We start from the raw sequence: 18,468 nt of genomic DNA, 5'->3' as shown, positions 1-18,468 counted from the left end.
TCCTGTTTTTTTTTCCTCTGTCAATATACAGAAAGTTATATTAGCTGCACGAAGATGTGCAGCACGAATGGGAAAAAATATTTTATGGGTAAATAATTTTTGATACGCGCCACACTGAAATTGCCAGTTTACCCGCGGCAAAGAAAGAGTTAAAATGCGAAACCTCACGCGCCCTGCTTGTGAGAATTTCGTCGCCGCTTTCAGTGCAAGCGGACGTCACCAGAGCAGTACACTCGGTTGCTTAGCGCTGATAAAATACCTCATCTTATTTCAGGTGAACTAAAAATGCTGCCGTACATACTTCTTCTGAGTTGTTCTCCAGCAGGCTCATGACCTCGCCTGATCTATGTTGTGATTCACTAGGAAAGTAAAAAAAGTCGTTGTGCGTGTTTGACTAGTCTCATTTCGGACATTATTTGAGCGCCGGAAGGTCTTTTAATGCAATAGCGTCAAGGCTCCAGTTCTTCAGAAAACCTGGAGTCGTCGGTGTCGTCTTGGGCGTTGTGAACGAAAAGCTGGTTGCTCACCTGCCAGAAAGGTCACGTGACTTTGCGATCACGTGATTTGCGACGTCATCACAACCTGCCCACCGCGGATTGAGAGCGAATTGCCGAACATGACAGGTGGTTGTTAAATTAATGATTAGTCGCAAAAGGTTGCTCGGGAAAAGCAACCTGGGTACCAAAAGCCTCAACGGTGGCTGTGCCTGAAACAGCCGCCTGTCCGGGAACTGCTGCACCACGGAGCCAAGAGTGGTATGAGGACTCCCCGCGTTCTATGAACGTTGAGAATGACCCATTCCACACATATGGGCATGTAGACATAACCTCGACGACAGAGAAGGAACACTTGCGGGGGAGGAATATCTAATGCTATCGCACTGTACTCTTAAGCAATATATGCATGCGTCCTACACTTAAGAGGCCGCCTTTTTGCGCAATAACTCTAAAAGTTTATTTTGTAAAAGCTTGCGCCCACTAGGATAGTTTCAAGAGGGTCTAAACCTTTACTGTGTAAGGGATGTATAGTGTGTGTTCAGTTTTGTGCGTTGTGTGCGCTCAGAAAGTTTGTGACATGAAGATGACATCGATGCCAGCGAGCCATCGCACAGCGATTGCGCTGTGATATGTAGGAATCGCGACTCGCTGGCACGAGAAATTATAGAAGCACACATCATAGCAAACTTCCCGGAAGATAGTATTAGCCTCTATATCGCTGTCAAGAAAAAGAAAAACGTTACCTTCACTGCCAATGTTGACACGTGTGTGCTTTATTTTGATATTCTTTTGGATACGTTTTGTTTCCACAGCATGACTTGTGTGCATTACTTTCCATTTCTGGCCGCCATTTGGGCACTTATTCCGGCTAGCCAGTCAATAAAGATTTCAGGTGAGTCAGCGCTGTGTTATATCCCTGCGTGTTTCCTTCTTTTCCCCGTTCGTCGCGCTGTCGAAATGTGTACATAGGGATGCTTGTTTTCGCTTAGACAGCCGTATGCATGCCACTGTGCACCTTTCACTTTTTATGACACCTTCTCAGCCTGGTAAACTTGAAATAATGAGAAGTGTGCTGTCGAAATGTGTACATGGGCATGGTTGTTCTCGTTCAGACAGGTGTAGGTACGACAATGTCACCTCTCGCTTCTTATGACACCTTCTCAGTCTGGTAAACCTGAAATAATGGGAAGTGCGCTGTCGAAATGTATACATGGGGATGCTTGTGTTCGCTTAGATAGCCGTATGCCCGCCACTGTGCACTTTTCACTTTTTATGACACCTTCTCAGTCTGCTAAAACTGAAATAATGAGAAGTGCGCTGTCGAAATGTCTATATGGGGATGCTTGTTTTCGTTTAGACAGCCATATGTATGGCAATATCACCTCTAACTTCTTATGACACCTTGTGACACCCCCCCCCCCCCCACCCCAAAGAAAAAAAACAAAAAAACAGAAAGCTCACTCTAGCTAGGCTCGGGCCGATGATTCCCGCTATTTTACCAGAGTCTTCCTTAGCTCGACTTCTGCCATTGGCTGCCTTGGAAACTGGGTCCTTCGCGCAGAAGAGAATCAAATGCGTGTTTTAAGGGTTGGAGCTTTTTGCATGGGGAAGAAAAATGAGGTAAGAAGAGGTAGGTTTTGCTGTGCCACTGATGGTGATCAGATTAATAGACGTTTTTAGCATACCGACGACGTACCGGCGGCGACGTATACCAGCTTACCGGACCCCTCCTGGGCAAGCGAAGTGGCTCCCCCTGGCCCCAGCAATGCCAGTGCGCATGCGCAATGCGCAGGAGGGGTCCGGTAAACCGGTATACGTCTCTGCTAGTACGTCTCCGGCACTAAAAACGTCTAATTTCTCTCCCTGGAAGCACGGAGGCGTAACCACCCGGACAGTGCATGCGAAGTTACAGTGCAGAGTGAGAGAGGTGTCATGGCGGCGTCGTCTTGCATGAACACCTCTCAAGTAACAGAACAAGTAAGATTTGGCTTAATTTCTAGAGTCTTTTTGTACGTGTCTAAAAGGGAGTGCAACAAGAGGAGTAAGGTTTGGGGTTGGGGGAGTCGCGTTGTCTAGCACTTGCATAAGGCCAGCATCAACCCTTGCACTTGTCGCTCAGAAAGTGCAGCATGCACGCATGCATTGGTGAAGGAGAGAGAGAGAGAGACGGGCCACTTCCTTCGGCACGCAGAGTTGACCTTCTCTTTTTTTTTATTACTGCGCCGCGCCCAGCTCGTTGCGTAGCCAGTCGAGGTGCGAGGAGACGCGGGTGTAGATGCCCGGGAAGCCCGGTGTGGCGCAGTCCTTTCCCGACGAAACTATGCCCACCACGTAGTAGCGGCCCTCGTGCGGCAGCAGCAGCGGACCTCCGGAGTCGCCCTGTATCGCCGCCACCACAGAAAGAACGATCAGCACAAGGAGCAGGGGGAGGGGGGGGAAGGAGAGCGGCAGCCACGTCCGCCGGACATCCTCCGCGATGCGTCCCGCGAAACGCACCGGACACAGGAGAACGAAAGCAGGACGCGTTTTTCGTCGAACCTTAAGACCTTCCTTTTTTATTCTTTTCAAATCTCCCGTTTTGCAACCCAAGCTGTACTACATACCTGCGAAATGTGCTGCGAGTGAAAAAAGAAGAACGCGGTGACCTCCATTTACACGATCGAAAACGAGCAGCGTGTGTGCATGGTGCGATGCATTATATACCATCGTCATCGCTGACGTCATTGCGTTTTTTTTTTCACTGAAGCAGCCAACTCGACGCACTTTCACCGGCATATTTTTTATTCGCTACTGGGAAGCGGTGTGAGAACAGTTTCGTGTGGCAAAGTCAACCGAGAAGAAACCACTCGCCCGGTCAGCTTTTGAAGAAACGGCTGTATGACATCAGAGATATGAGAACGAACGCGTTTCATCGGTATACGTGGCGCTGCCGCACGCATTGGCTTGTGGCGCAACAGTTCATTGCAGGCACTGGGAAAAAGGCGGCGTCCTTTCGGCCGTTGTTTATGGTTTCGTTTTAAGGGGTTTAACGTCCCAACGCGACTCAGGCTATGAGGCATGCCGTAGTGGAGGGGAGCGGATCATTTAGTCAACCTGACGTTCTTTAACATGCACTGACATCGCACAGTACACGGGCATCTAGCACTTCGCCCCCATCGAAATGCGACTGCCGTGGCCGGGACGGAACCCGCGTCTTTAGGGTCAACAGCCGAGCACCATAACCACTTAGATTGTGCCTTTTTATGACATGAATTTTACGTAGAATTTCAACATGTCAAATGCGAATTCCAGTGTCGTATCGCGCCATAAAAACAAAAATAAAGCAATCAGCACGAATCAGTAACGCCGAAGACCAGGCCCAAGAAAGAGAAAGTTCTTACAACGCGCCGCGGTCCTGATAGAATCTCACCGACTGCCTTGCAAAGTGTTCCAAACTTTTCTTTTCTATCAATTATTACATTTTGACTTAATCATTATTATTGAATCCCTCTCTTTATTATTATTCTTATAATTTCGAAATCAAAACTATCATCCCTTTTCTGTTCATGAGGAAGAATTCACCAGGGTTGCGCTCCCACGTGCCTTTTCTTTTTATTAACTGCGTTCAGGTGAATAGCCACCCGATTCTTGGCCGACCCCCAGTGTGGGTATGTGCCATCTTTTGATAGGCTAACAACAACAACAACAACAACGACTCAGTAGCTTCAACGCTCGACTGCTGCACCCAAGGTCACGATATCGAATCAAAGCAGCGGCAATCCCGTTTTGATAGAGGCGAAATGCAAAAAAAGCCGGTGGACTAGGTTGTGCGACGTGAGCGCACGTTAAATAATCTCACATGGTCTAGATTAATCCGAAGCTCTCCACTACGGCTCATTCTTAACGCAGGTGCCGCTTCAGGACATTAAACCTCTCTTACCACCACAAACTTCTTACACATCTTAGGTCAGGTGCGAAATTATCAGCATTCGGAAACGAGCGTATAAGCGGAAACGCGGAAGCGTCATACGGCGCTACCTTTATGTCTTTCGGAGGCGGCGGAGCCAGTGATTAATTCGAGGCTTTCCTTGAAGTGCAATAAATTACTTCATTCACATGAGCGTTGGCTTTTATGGCACATAGGCAACTCAGGCCATCATTCACCATTCACATGACTAACAATTCAATTAAAGTACCAGAAAATTCGTTGTTAACAGTCAAATTTTTTTCGGCTGCCTACGGTTTCAGACAAATTAACCGAACAAAAAACGCATTTGGCACCAAATTACGCATTTCGAACTAGCCGAAGGATGGGATTTTCGTTTTTTGTCCAGGTTGCTCTATTTTTCAGATATTTTTTTTGCGCACACACCGCAGCGGTGGCGAAGTGGTTGAGCATCCGCCTCACATGCGGGAGGTGCTGGGTTCGATTCCCAGTGCCACCGGGTACTTACCGGTGATACAATGGGTACAAGATTCCCCGAGCCTGGTGCTCGGCTTATTCAAAGTGAAATGCTTGGGAAATTGGTCTTTGACCTGACCTCAAGTAAACGAAAATACATTGTGCTATGACGCTCTTTGACCGCAGATGCCCTTGCGCCACAAAAATTCATTGGCATTGTTTTTTTCGCCCACAAGAACGACACAATATAGACGAGGAAGACAGGACGGGGCGCAACTTGCAAATGTTTTATTCAGAAAAGCCACATGACATTTATACCCAAAAAAGGAAGGGATAATCATAGATTGCCACGTGCAGGTAAAAAAAAAAACTGAAAAGGCTCAAAGGAAAGGGGCAGGTGACTCACCTCTAGTCGAATTTATCTAGAAAGATAGAAAAAGATTTTGGGTATAAATGTCATGCGCCTTTTCAGGACAAAACAGTTGCAATTTCTTCTTCTTCTTCGTCCTATTAAGACATGGCACATACCCACAGGAGGAGTCGCAAGTTGCGCCCCGCCCTGTCTTCCTCGTCTTTATTGTGTCGTGTTCGTGTGCGCAAAAAAGAATTCTGAGAATGGACCAACTAGGCCCACAACGCATATTACTGCCTTAGTTTTGAATATACAAAAGCAGAACCACTGCAGCAATGCAATACTATAGGCGCGCTTGTGCGTTTCGCAAGTGTTCCCTAACCGCCGCGGTGGCTCAGTGGTTAGGGCGCTCGACTACTGATCCGGAGTTCCCGGGTTCGAACCCGACCGCGGCGGCTGCGTTTTTATGGAGGAAAAACGCTAAGGCGCCCGTGTGCTGTGCGATGTCAGTGCACGTTAAAGATCCCCAGGTGGTCGAAATTATTCCGGAGCCCTCCACTACGGGCACCTCTTTCTTTCTTGTTTCTCTCCCTCCCTTGTCCCTTCCCTAACGGCGCGGTTCAGGTGTCCAACGATATATGAGACAGATACTGCGCCATTTCCTTTCCCCCCAAAAAACAATTATTAAGTGTTCCCACGTCCTCGTCCCTTTCGCGAAGCATAAACACCGCTTCCAAAATGAACCAAATAGCACGAATGTTTTACTCGTTCATTAGTTTATACCGATAATGAAAACATATATTTAAGCGCAACTTCCGGAAAGGAACTGCGTACGCAATCATCTTACATGACCGGGTCAAACTGCAGACCTTTAAGGCCACGCTGATTTTTCGATGTTTTTAACCGAACCACACTGGCACAGTGCAACAAGTAACTCACGTCTTTTCCTGTGCAAATGCAGTGTGCATAGCGCATGTGCCGAAACCAGTCGCGACCGCGCACTTTGGGCGCATTTACAAGGGAGCATCTATACAGCGTGTTCAAAATTATACTTTACTGATTTTTGAAGAAAATGTGAAACGCTGTACGCTAATGCCGCTTTTTTTTCGTTGATAATTCGGCCAGGCGGACACAAAGTGGGGTAATAATTGTCCCCGTAAATTCTGTAATCAACTAAAATTCATGAACTAACTTTTTATTGGCTGAAGTTAGCGAGCATGTTTATATTGAGAACTTGGAGGCAGTTGCTTTCGAGGGCTATTCCATTTTGTACAGTTTTAGTAACGCGCCTGTGTCCTGAGATGCACACGTCTAAAATTTTGTCCCAGTTCGTCTAATTACGCATGCGAGACAGCGGCTCTCGGCGTGAAGCACCTCCCTTGCGTGACACAGCTGTTGCTTATGGCACTCTGCCTTACAAGAGCGTACAGCGAGCGCCGACGCGGATGACTTTTCGTTCTGGACCAGCGTTTTCCTTCTTGGCGATCGAAACCGATGAACCACTGTTGAGTCGGCGATAAGGGAGAGCGATTTCTTTAAGCGATCGCATCTACAGCCGGTAGAAATAAGGGATGCCGTTTGCTGCCCACTCTTGCAAGACGGAATGCCATACGCAACAGCTGCGTCACACGACGGAGGTGCTTCACGCCGAGAGCCGCCGTCTGGCATGCGTAATTAGACGAACTGGGACGAAATTTTAGACGCGCGCCTCTCAAGACACAGGCGCGTTACTAAAATTGTACAAAATGGAATAGCCCTCGAAAGCAACTGCCTCCAAGTTCCCAATATAAACATGCACGCTAACTTCAGCCAATAAAAAGTTAATTCATGAATTTTCGTTAATTACTGAATTTACGGGGACAATTATTACCCCAATTTGTGACCGCCTGGCCGCATTGCCAACATCTAAAAGCGACATTAGCGTACGGCATTTCACTTTTTTTTAAATCAGTGAAATCTAATTTTGAACACCTATAAAAGATTCGCGCTAAATTCGTGCGTGCATGCGGAACAAATGATCGCCGACTTCAAGAAGCGTGCGAGCTTAGCTTACTGCGCTAGTGCCTAGAGAGACGAAGTTTCCTGAACGAAAGCTGCACAATGACGCGCCAGCTGCAATACCTCTTACTCTCAGATGTCGCCATCGCGTGACCTTATAGTCCCGGACTAAGCCCGTTTCATACACGGTCAACAAGTACGCACGCGCCCATGTTGATTGGCTCGTCGCCGCAGACTGCGCTTCTTGGATCACGTCTAGATTCTGTCTCAGCTGCATTGCTCGCGCCTCGCGTGCACTAGCAAAACTTTGTACAAGCGGTCGGGATGCGCCCCCCCCCCCCCCCCCCCCCCGGCCCTTTGGGGAAAAAGGTTAGAAAATTTAATTTGGAGCATTACGATATATTGTGATGTACCAACGTACACAGGCCGCCTCGGTGGCTGAGTGGTTACGACGCTCAGCTGCTGGCCCGAAAGACGTGGGTTCAATCCCGGCCGCGGCGGTCGAATTTCGATGGAGGCGAAATTCTAGAGGCCCGTGTACTGTACGTTGTCAGTGCACGTTAAAGAACCCCAGGTGGTCGAAATTACCGGAGCCCTTCACTACAGCGTCTCTCATAGCCTGAGTCGCTTTGGGACGTTAAACCCCCTAAACCAAACCAAACCAACGTACACAACGCACAATGGATGCTCAACACTGAACTCCCGAGTACTATTTCTAGTACTACATGAGAAAAACTGATCTTCACTCCCTTTAAATTCCTCTACTTGCCTCGAGTCCTCACTCTGGATCACACCGCCCTCCTTTTAACAAGAAGGGAACACCTCCGGCGCCGCACACGTGCTCTAATCTCTCCGTGTGCGGTAGCCCTTCCCCGTGGTTTTACCCGTGCAGAAAAGGTTGCGCTTCGGATGATACGGGTCGGGGTAGCCCTAACTCCAGCTGCGCCACGCAAGTGGCCGCATTTCAAAGATTTATATCCTCGCCCCGGGTGTCCAGTCTGCAAGATCAGAGACTGTGAGGCGGATATCCACCACCTGTTGTGGGTTTGCCCGGCGCTGAAGCCGACGAGAATTCGGCACCTGGCAGCGGTGGGTCTCTCACAGGACAATCCGGATTCCTATATTGCCTGGACACAGGGTCCATATCATCGTTCACTACTTGATTTCATTAGGTCAGCCCACCTTTTTTCATTTATTTAAGCATCTTAATCATCTCTTATTTCATAACCTTTATGCCCTGAGGCAATAAGCATCACTTCAAAAAAAAAAACTTACTCTACATTCCCTCCCCTTTTCTCACTATGAATTATGACACACTTATGGAATAAAAAAGTAAAATTCATAAAACTGCTTGTTGGGAGCGCGTGAACTGGCATGGGTGAGTGTGTGCGGTGCGTCAGACCGCGCATTTCGAAAACTCGCACGCTTAGAAGAAGGCGCGAAGAAAAATGTACTTTTACGCAGACCTCCCGGAAAGACTTCAAAATTCATGGGCGCGCTGCGCGAGCACGTGTTTGGGTGCAATCTGTGTAAGTGCATGCAAAGTTTGACCGATAATGGTACTCGTCACATGAGGGGCGTTCTCAGTTTGCACCTCCGCATTTGAGCGTAAGACTTCGAGAAAAGCGTGTCATGTGCACTCGCGGTATGACGTGAAGGCGCCCTTGTAGCGTCTACTTGAGCTTTACAACTTGCACTAGCCTTGTGGGCCACAGCTCAAAAACAAAAAGGAAAGCAAAGCCAGCTTATCCGAAAGTGAGGAGCTCGAAAACTGAGATACGCAGCTGTACTGCCTTCCTGCGCAACGAGTCAATGCGCGCAGCTTATTCTTGATTTTAAGCCCCGAAACTAATTACGTCGGTTGAACGAAACACCGCGCTATCCTTGTGAAAGTGAGCTGGTTGGCACAAGGGTGACAAGTGCTGTCAGATTACTTTTATCACACAGTTCTTCATATGGCGGACGCAAAGAAAAAAATTGAGGAAACAAAAAAACTAAAGAACTAAAGTTTCCGCAGGTATGCAAACCAGCCACACCTTTGAGCGCACCTTCTTCGAGGCTTGGTTTGATTTTTTTTTGTGTGTGTAGCGTGCTTTCCAGCTGACCGAGGTAAATATTGGAGCCTGGTTTTCAGAAAAAGTGACCGTTCGCGGTTGCGTTCTGCATGACTGATTGGTCAGGACACGTTGCGCTAATGGGGAGTTCGTGGTGAGCAAGTTGTCCCAGCTTATTGGATGCGGCGGCTCTGAAACGGGTGACTGTTGAGCAGCGTTCCAGTGCAAGTATAAGCTGGCGGGCCAAATACTTGTACAGTCGATCTCTATCTCTGCACGGTTGTGCTCACATAGCAATTATAGGGAATGGAAAACTTTTACGACCAGGGAAATCAGCAGGACCTGCTAGCAATGCAGAGTGTAGTGCATAGCAGACTAGACAACAACACAAGCAGAAGTGAAATTTACGTTTACGAACAATACTGTTGTCGGAGTTATCGATTTGGCATGCAGAGCACGCAGTTTCTCGCCTACATCTTGCATGATTTGCGCTGGGAATCTTGCATCTTGTGTAATTTGCGCCGGGAGGGTTCTAGCAGATTGTGATCCGTGGTCCGCAACCTATATTCGGTTCTACGGGAGCTATCTGCTCACAAGTAAGATGGCAGCGAGGGGGCACACACTGCGTGCGCGCAGCTGAGTCCCGGCGTAAGCGGATCAAGGTAGCGGAACGCGACTCACGTTATGCTTATGCTCATGCTAACGTTGTGCTCACGTAATGCCTCATGCGACGCATGAGGCAGTACCACGTTCGGGCGAGGCGATGCTCAAGTATCCGAATAGTGTGGCATGCGCTGGGAAACGAAGCCAGAGGTGCTATGCTAGTTCGGCTTCGCCGCAGTCCGCGTAAGCGATGCCTACACTGAAGTTTCTGGTCGGCGATCGCAACTTGAGCGCGCAGTTTCTCCTCTACGTCCGCGCGTATGAGTCAGCTTTGCATCTGCGTTTAGTTTACACAGTGCTTTGCGCATCACTGAACACAGAATCACCAGCTGGCTCGTCTGCTTTACTCGAAAGCATTGCCAAAGTACATGCCCCTAATTTAACCGTTTCCTTGGCAAAATTCATCTAGTCGTAGGACGAAAATCTGTCCATCTTTAAACGTGTGGCGAGCACCTTCACTTACAAGTGGCGAATTTGCGCAGTGCCTTTGAGGCAAAAAAGAAGAAACGGAGTTTACGGCAAGGCATTGTCTCCTTCTGTTAACTTGAAACGGTCTTTTCAAAGAATGACATTTTGATTTCGGAGCGACTTTCGAGCATTTGAAGTTGTGAATTTGTGAAAAGTTTTGTCGTTTTTGTGTCTCCTGAGAGATAAGCAGTGAAATGTGCTGGTATCGTTGACGCCATTGGTGTCTGTGGCTCGCCGTCGGTGTTTAGTAATGGCTACTGCTCGTCGCATGTAGCGTAGCCACAAGACTTACTGACATAAAGATCCGCCTTCTAAACCAGCGAATCGCAGGGCACGGCAAACGCAACCGAAGTTCTGATGCCAGTAAATCGCAGTCCAACATATGTATCGGGTTCTCCTGGGTAATAGCTTCAGGTTTATTCTGAAGTACTACGTACGATGTGTTCACATCAATTCGAAGCTGCTTGTGATAAAATTGATCCTGGTTTGTGATCGTCGTTTTGAGACAGCTAAGATATGGCGGCCCACGAGCAGATTGTGCGCAGTTTTCACGGTGAAAGGTATACGCAGTAAAGTGGTATCGCAGTGATTTACGAGAGCGCGTTCATCAGAACAGTTGCTTAATGAGACGGTCTCACTGGCACTGCTCGTCAAACGTATGGTTCCTTCAGACGTCAAGACGCCCTATGAGTGGCTGCGGCTTGGCGATTGCAACGCAGTTCAAAACGTGAGTGCACTGTCTTGTTCTGTGGTCATTGAATCGAAGCGACTGACGAAACAAGCTTAGGAAGAAAACAGCTTCTGACCCAACACCAAACTGCCCTTTTCGAATACCAACCCTGATGGGGCGGTGCTTGTCGGAAAGCATCATGCATTGGAAGCTTTCTAGTCGGTGTTGCTCACCGAAGCGATCCGATAGGCCTGCATTAATTCACGCCTTACAGCTGACATTAATTTGCCAATGCTTGTAAACTCACCAGCGTTTTTTTCTTTTTGCACGAACTAGCTAAACTAGAGACGAGGTGCTAAGGACTGCCTTTGCGAAGTTCAGAACAAAAACTTGCGCTTTGTGGGACGCAAGAGAAGACTGCACTTGGTCCGCTGCCTAGCTGCATTGTTTAGAGAACGCATAACTAACTGTACTCAAGACGACGGATTATAAGTACGTAGATTAACGCAACCGAATTCAGCGATTAGCAAAAAGTCCGACAACGAAGTGGCATGAGTGGCTGCCACCTTAGCAAGCAAAGAGGAGACATCCCTGAGCATCCGATCTCCAGAATACCTAAACCCAAACATTTGTAACAAGGCTTAACAAATCTGTCCCACTAACGGATGTATGTCAGCTGCCGCTAGCTTGGTCCTATCCACTTAGCTGTACGGACTAACCGTCAAGTCGGACGCCAACACAAGCACTCAAAATATAGTCATGTTTGACTTTCAGCTCTAGACTTCTGACTCCTCAAGCCGTTTATGCAAGGCAGCTAAATCTCGTGGCTTTTTGAAACATTTTTTTTTTCGAACAAACAGAGAATTCGTCGAGCACATTAACATGTTCGAGCCGAGTACGTTAAAAACGGCATCGAGCGCCCAGTTTCACAGCAGCAGTAGCCGCTACTCGTAGCTCCTTTATTACTCTTCCCACGTCATGGATTACAAGCTCAGGAGTTGCTTGCGAACGCATTTCTGGCCCAAAAAATTTACGTGCGATCGACAACACTGATGCAGTGGAAATTCGACAGCATTCTTGTAGAATGTTCAGTTGGGCTAGTTGGTACACACGCATCTTATGTAAAACAGCGCGAACAACGTCGGACAAGAACAAGGAGGACACAAGACGAGCGCTGACTCCCAACTAAGGTTTTATTAGCAACACCTGGTGCTTATAGAGGAAAAAACACACACAAAGTACATCACATGTTACACTAAAATCGATACAACATGAGGCAGAGAAGCACGCGACGCTCAAACGCCACCAAGAAAAGCTATCTCATTGTCACTGAGAGTGACTGACGGTTTGCTCACGCACTTTGGCTCTTGACTGATAGGGAAGGCTTCCATTACTTCTCGCGTTGTCTGATCACAGTGCGTGTAAAGCGCCTTTGTGCTACACCACATGGCTGTGGATTTATTCTTCTTATTTTTCATTACTTCTCACTTTTTACAGTGGCTTACCAAGTATGAAAGTTCCTTGTTATTGTCTAGATTGTTTTTGTGCTCCTGCAACCTTTTATTTAAGCACCGTCCCGTCTGCCCGATGTACCGCGCTCCGCAGGAGAGTGAATTCGGTACACAGCCCATTTGCGACAAGCGACGAACTTGTCTCTGTGCGCGGTGCCACAACCTTTTCTTTTTCCGACGGTTCCCTCTCCCTTTGGATTGCCGGACATAACTGCCTTAGTTTGATGGCAGCTAATAAAGCTACATTTACTTCATATCTACTTGCCACATTTTTTTCAGCTCATGGGTGACGCGATGTAGGTAAGAAAGAACAACACCTTTTTCTTTTTTTGTCCCCTTCGGCTGTCACGAGTTTGCTGAGTGCCCTGCTGTTTCACCCACTTGAGCAAACGAAAGCAGGCCTCTGTTACAGTGAAGATTGGGTACCCCGCTAGCCTAATCCTGGAGAGTTGAGACTGTAAACTGTCGCTGAGAGCGTGGAGACAGGATTTTGTCATAGAATTCCGAGGACAGGAACTAACATTGCCGTTTTTAACAATTTTTGAATAACATGAGTGGGAACTAAGGAGCGGTTTTGTTGATCTAGGGTTGTATTTCCAGCAAACATGACCGGGACCGAACCGCAAGCGTAAATCCAAGAACTGCAACTCATCGTCGAATGGTGCCTCAAAAGTGAATTCCAGCCCTGAACCACATTTTCTGAACGCCTTCAAAACGTCAGCCATGCGTGCTGCGAAGCGATTGCGGTCTGTAAACACCAGGTAGTCATCCACAAACCTCACGGTCTTATGGTGCAGTCCCGATAGTTCCCTCTCGAGGTCCCTATCCACGTACATGAGAAAAATTTCACTAAGGGCCGGGGCGACGCTTGACCCGATAAACACTCCTGCCTTCTGTGAATAAAGTTTGCCCTGCCAACACACGACAGTCGAACACAGGTAAAAGCGGAGTAGTTCAAGGAAACTTTCAACTGTCAGACCACACTTTGTGACGAAGGCTAGTTCACCATTATCTTCTGTAATACACATTTTTACACGTTCCAACTGTCTCTCCCGCGGTGGGCTGTAATATAAGTCTTTGACGTCAATACTGAAGGCGACACGGCTTCCTGGGCTGCGATCCTTTAGTAAAGAAACAAGAGCAGCGGAATTTGGAATCCTCAATGGGTCATAGAAGTACAGGGGTGTCGAAACGGGGTGTCGACCTTATCTGTTTTTGCACTGTAAAATATCTGCAGGCGAAGTTCCTTGCACTTGCCAACCTGTGTGCATAGCCGCTCGAGACCAAGGCTGTTGAGAAGCGCAACTGTCATTCTTGGTCTCAATTTCTTTCAAAGGTGAAATTTCGAAGTTCTTCAAAATCGCTGCTAACGCTTTTTCGTGGAATTGCTCTTCAGAAAAGACAGCACAGCCGCTTTCTTTATCCGATGGAATCACCTTCAAGTCATGCGAGCACATCCAATTTGCAATGACATGTACCGGACTAGGCTTCTTTTTCTCCTTCGCGCGGTCAAGCACTTGCACACACTCTGTAATACACCAGTGTCTTTCATTCTCCTCCACCTTTCTTGCAACTGATCTTGACATTGCAAGTTTTTCCCCCTGTCTAGCCTAGGCTCGAAGGCATGATTGGGCCGAGCTTGAGAACGTCGGTTATGTCCAGCGGGACCTGTTCGGTTTGTCCAGCGTCGGTTATGTCCGTCGGGACATCGGTTATGTCCAGCGGGACCCCAAGAAAGCCTTGCATTCTTGGGGGTAGCTCTTTTTCTTCATAGGCGGCAGTCGGGGACGCACTGTGTTCCAAAGGAACACGGTGAGCTGCTCCGACGTGGCACACCATCCACGGAACAATCTCCCGGCTCTTTGTCCGTCCGTAATTCCGCAGGCTACCCGCAAGCAATCCTTGAAATGGCGAGCCTGCCGCCATTACTCAGAGGCCAGGATACCTGTCGCCACGCTCTCAGCGACAGTTTCTAGTCTCAACTCTCCAGGATTAGGTTAGCCGGGTACCCAATTTTTACATTAACAGAGGCCTGCTTTCGTTTGCTCAAGTGGGTGAAACAGCAGGACACCCAGCCAACTTGTGAGAACCAAAGGGGAAAAAAGAAAACGTTGTTGTTCTTCCTTACCTACATCGCATCGCCCATAGGCTGAAAAATGTGGCAAGTCGATATGAAGTAAAGGTAGCTTTATCAGCTGCCATAAAACTAAAGCAGTTATGTCCGGCAATCCAAAGAGAGAGGGAACCGTGGAAAAAAATAAAAGGTTGTGGCACCGCGCACAAAGACAAGTTCGTCGCTTGTCGCAAATGGGTTGCGTACCGAATTCCACTCTCCTGCGGAGCCCGGTACATCGGGCAGACAGGACGGTGCTTAAATAAAAGGTTGTAGGAGCACACAAAAAATCTAGACAATAACAAGGAACTTTCATTCTTGATAAGCCACTGTAAAAAGAGTAAAGTAATGAAAAAGAAGGAAAAAAATGCACAGCCATACGGTGTAGCACAAAGGCGCTTTACACGCACTGTGATCAGACCACGCGAGAATTAATGGAAGCCTTCCATATCAGTCAAGAGCCAAAGTGCGTGAGCAAACCGTTAGGCACTTTCCATTACAAAAAGATAGCTTTCCCTGGTGGCCTTTGAGCGTCGCGTGCTTCTTTTCCTCATGTTTTATCTATTGTAGTGTAACATGTGGTGTACTTAGTGTGTGTTTTTTTCTTTTATAAGCACCAGGTGTTGCTAATAAAAGCTTAGTTGAGCGTCAGCGCTCGTCCTTTGTACTTCTTGTTCTTGCCCGACGTTGTTTGCATTCTTTTACAAAAGAAGCATTCTTGTCTGACTCGCCAATCTATTCCAGTTCTGAATCTATTCCAATTCTGTGCCTATTGTCTCTAACTCCCCAATGTACTGCAATTGTGATTCTTTTCCGATTTCGGCTGTGCAACAACACAAAATCCTCACACCACTACCGGCGCAGTGGCGCTCCGGTTAAGCGGTGCGCCACCGCACTGGTAGGCGGGTTTTCAAACAGAGCCGCCGGTGAAGCTTGTGAGACCCAGGTTACTCTTCCCGAGCAATGCGAGAAAGAACAGATCCCGCAAGCTTCATTTTTGCACACAAAGTTCTTCGGGAGGCTGTCTATTTTGCATGTATAGGCATGCTGTTGTGTGATTCATTTTCTTAGCCGATCATTTTCGTTTTTGCTGAGTCATTGTGTGTCTAGCGTCACCTTCATGGCCCTCTTAATGCTAACGCGTTATAATTGGCAGAAAGAGGGAGACAGTGTTTTATCACCCTGCGATCTTTAATCAAGATGGGCATCGCGTCACTCACTCGTTCACCGGGCGACCTAGGAAGATAGCTTTTGTGCTTGCTGAATGAGCGAACGCTATGGACAGGCTAAATGGTCCAGCGCTTTCTGTGACGTTCCACTTCCGTTCGGGTGTAGCAACAGGACATAGATCATAACAGCCATATTTCAGCGCACAGCATGCTACAGCGCATCACAATGACGGAACACTTCCACCCATGCTACTTCGTAGTGCTTACGACGCACGCTCAAGCCCACCAAAGGGCACTGTTCCCAGCATACCACTTCTTTCAAAATGAGTAGGACGCCGGTGCAAGAGCAAATGCGTTATAGGCTGCAGTTTTGGCATAGTATGTGTGTTTTAACGTCGCGAAGCTATACATAGCCTCTGAGAGACACCGTAGCAGAGGACTTCGGATTAAGTCAGACCATATCCGGTTCTGCAGCGAGCACTGACATCGCGCAGCACGCGGATTTTCGCATTTCGACTGCGTCGATATGCGGCCGCCGCAGCAGTGATTCCATCTCGCCACCTCATGCCCAGGAGCCGAACTCCTTACCCGCTGAGCCACCGCAGCAAATATAATCTGAAGCTCTCCTTGCTTGGTCGCAGTGAGAAGGGTTCTTCAGAACCTCGTCTCCTTCATCAGGCTCGTGACCACACTCTCTTTCAGCGTTCTCAAGAGGGATTATGAGAGTGATTCGTGCGGTCTATCACCTGGCAGGAGTCCATCTCGGCACGGACATCCCCTGCGCAGAGCTGCGCTTTGCCGATGGGTAGGTGCTGTTCGTACGCCTTCTTGCAGTCGGCCTCGGCCCAGACGGGGATCTGCGCCTGCCGCAGCTCGCTGCTCCCAGCGCCATCTGCAAGCGCACGGCTCTCTGGATCAGAGCCTTCTTCCTCGCCTGAAATCATGCAGAAATCATGCAGGAGGACATTCCTCATGCTCCCGGGTGAGAAACTTAGCGAAAGCGAGGCGAAATGTGCAGCAAAGTTGAATAACATTTCTGATTCCAATGTCCTTAGATTCCACAAGCAGGATGCACCGAGCGTTATATAGAAGGTGCACTACTTAGGTCCCTGAGCAGGGCAAAGCGACAAAGCACCACCAACACCACTTCTAATCTAGCGCATTCAATGCACGCTGTGAGAGGGGCGTTAAAACTTCTCTACTTTGGTGCGGGGTTGCACGTGTAAGATACTTTTTCTCTCTCTAATACGAGTACAACATGCAGTGACAAACGGTTTAAAGCAGCTAAATTTACGTTGCTCCAGTTGTTGCTGCCATGCATTATTCTCATTGTTACTTACCATTCACCACCACCGCCTTGTACTAAACGAAGCGAAGTCATCGCCCATTACTGCATGCAAGACAGGGAAAGCATAGGTCTAGTGGCAGCTGTACAAAACGTATCGACTACCTAATATACTTTGGATTTACAGATATACCTCATAAAAGTTTTCAGCAGCTAGCTTTAAAAAAAAACAATGTGCATGAACTAAAGATGTCAGACTGCTAGAGTAGGCAAGTTTATGATCTAGGCCTATGAATAGTCATCACAATTATCATCGTGATTAATAAGGTTACGAACACCTCTTCCCCCACCTCCAGTCAGTCCCGTCCTTCTCAAGCTTTACGCACGTTACCTATGGAAATTTCCCTTCATTCTTGTCTCCCCATCCCGCCCTTCGCTGCCTGCGGTTGCGTTTTTCCTGCTCTAGTATGCACTCAGTTACTCTTACTCTGACTGCGAAGAAAAGCTTGAAATTAAATCGAAGACTGCCCTGCAAGCCTTGGAAGGAAAAATGACAGGGGTAACGTCATGAGAAAGGAACGAAGAAGCCTGGGTTCGGGAACAAAACTTCACGGCACCCTAGCTATGACTGACGGTCCCTTGGAGTAACCAACCCTGTGGATTCTATGGGAAGCCAAACGTAGACAGGGGACGGCAGAATGTCATTTGGTCAGATGATATTAGGAATCGACGAGGATAGGGTGGCCAAAGCTAGCGCACGACCACAACGCTATGTGATCAGTGGTAGTCTTGCTGTAGGAGTAACCGGGCCGTTGACGGTGACTATGGCTCTGGACACTTCAGTGTTCTGGCACAAATCACCATAGCCAGTGTGGAGGCAAGGTTTACACCATGCACTCACTGAATTTGGTGGCGCCCCAGCCAACGATGAAGGCATTGTTTCCCTCCAGGGTGTTGGAGGCCAACGGACCGAAGGGCAGACACACGGGCTGCACAAAGCGGTTCCAGGTGACCGCCTTGCTCAGCACCAGGACCGCGATGTCGTTGGCATAGGTGCGCCTGTCGTAGCGCGGGTGGCGCACCACGTCGGACACCTGGACGTCCACGGGTGACGTGTGGTCGTCGCTCGAGTTCAGGTCGTGGTCGCCCAGCCGCACCGTCAGCACTCGAGCGGGCAGCCTACGTGGGTGCACACAGTGAATAGAACGCTTTAGCATACTATTACCGTACACTGCTATCCCCATCCTTCAGCTGAGCCGCTAATGGGGTCTTACAAGCGTAGGTGCATACCTGTACAAGACTACACT

The 18,468-nt window shown here is 48.3% G+C and overlaps 1 protein-coding gene across 6 annotated transcripts in view; it reads right to left on the bottom strand.

Annotated features, from left to right (window-relative positions):
* Window positions 1-2,676: 2,676 nt before the first annotated feature.
* LOC144093589 (venom protease-like) overlaps window positions 2,677-18,468 on the bottom strand; it is a 53,893-nt gene continuing 38,101 nt past the window's right edge. For 3 of the 6 annotated variants that reach the window (XM_077627135.1, XM_077627134.1, XM_077627133.1), the window contains 3 exons: window positions 18,063-18,340; window positions 16,623-16,810; window positions 2,677-2,876 (listed from right to left, as the gene is read on the bottom strand). In XM_077627135.1, coding sequence (XP_077483261.1) covers window positions 2,712-2,876; window positions 16,623-16,810; window positions 18,063-18,340 — 631 coding nt within the window. In that variant the 3' untranslated portion in view covers window positions 2,677-2,711. The remainder of the gene's footprint in view (window positions 2,877-16,622; window positions 16,811-18,062; window positions 18,341-18,468) is intronic. The other 3 variants (XM_077627139.1, XM_077627138.1, XM_077627137.1) reach the window with 1 other exon arrangement.

This window comes from Amblyomma americanum, chromosome 6, assembly GCF_052857255.1.
Source record: "Amblyomma americanum isolate KBUSLIRL-KWMA chromosome 6, ASM5285725v1, whole genome shotgun sequence".
In the NCBI taxonomy this organism is placed as follows: Eukaryota; Metazoa; Arthropoda; class Arachnida; order Ixodida; family Ixodidae; genus Amblyomma; species Amblyomma americanum.
Note: the sequence above shows the minus strand (reverse complement) of the source record. Positions and strands in the feature narration are given on the sequence as shown.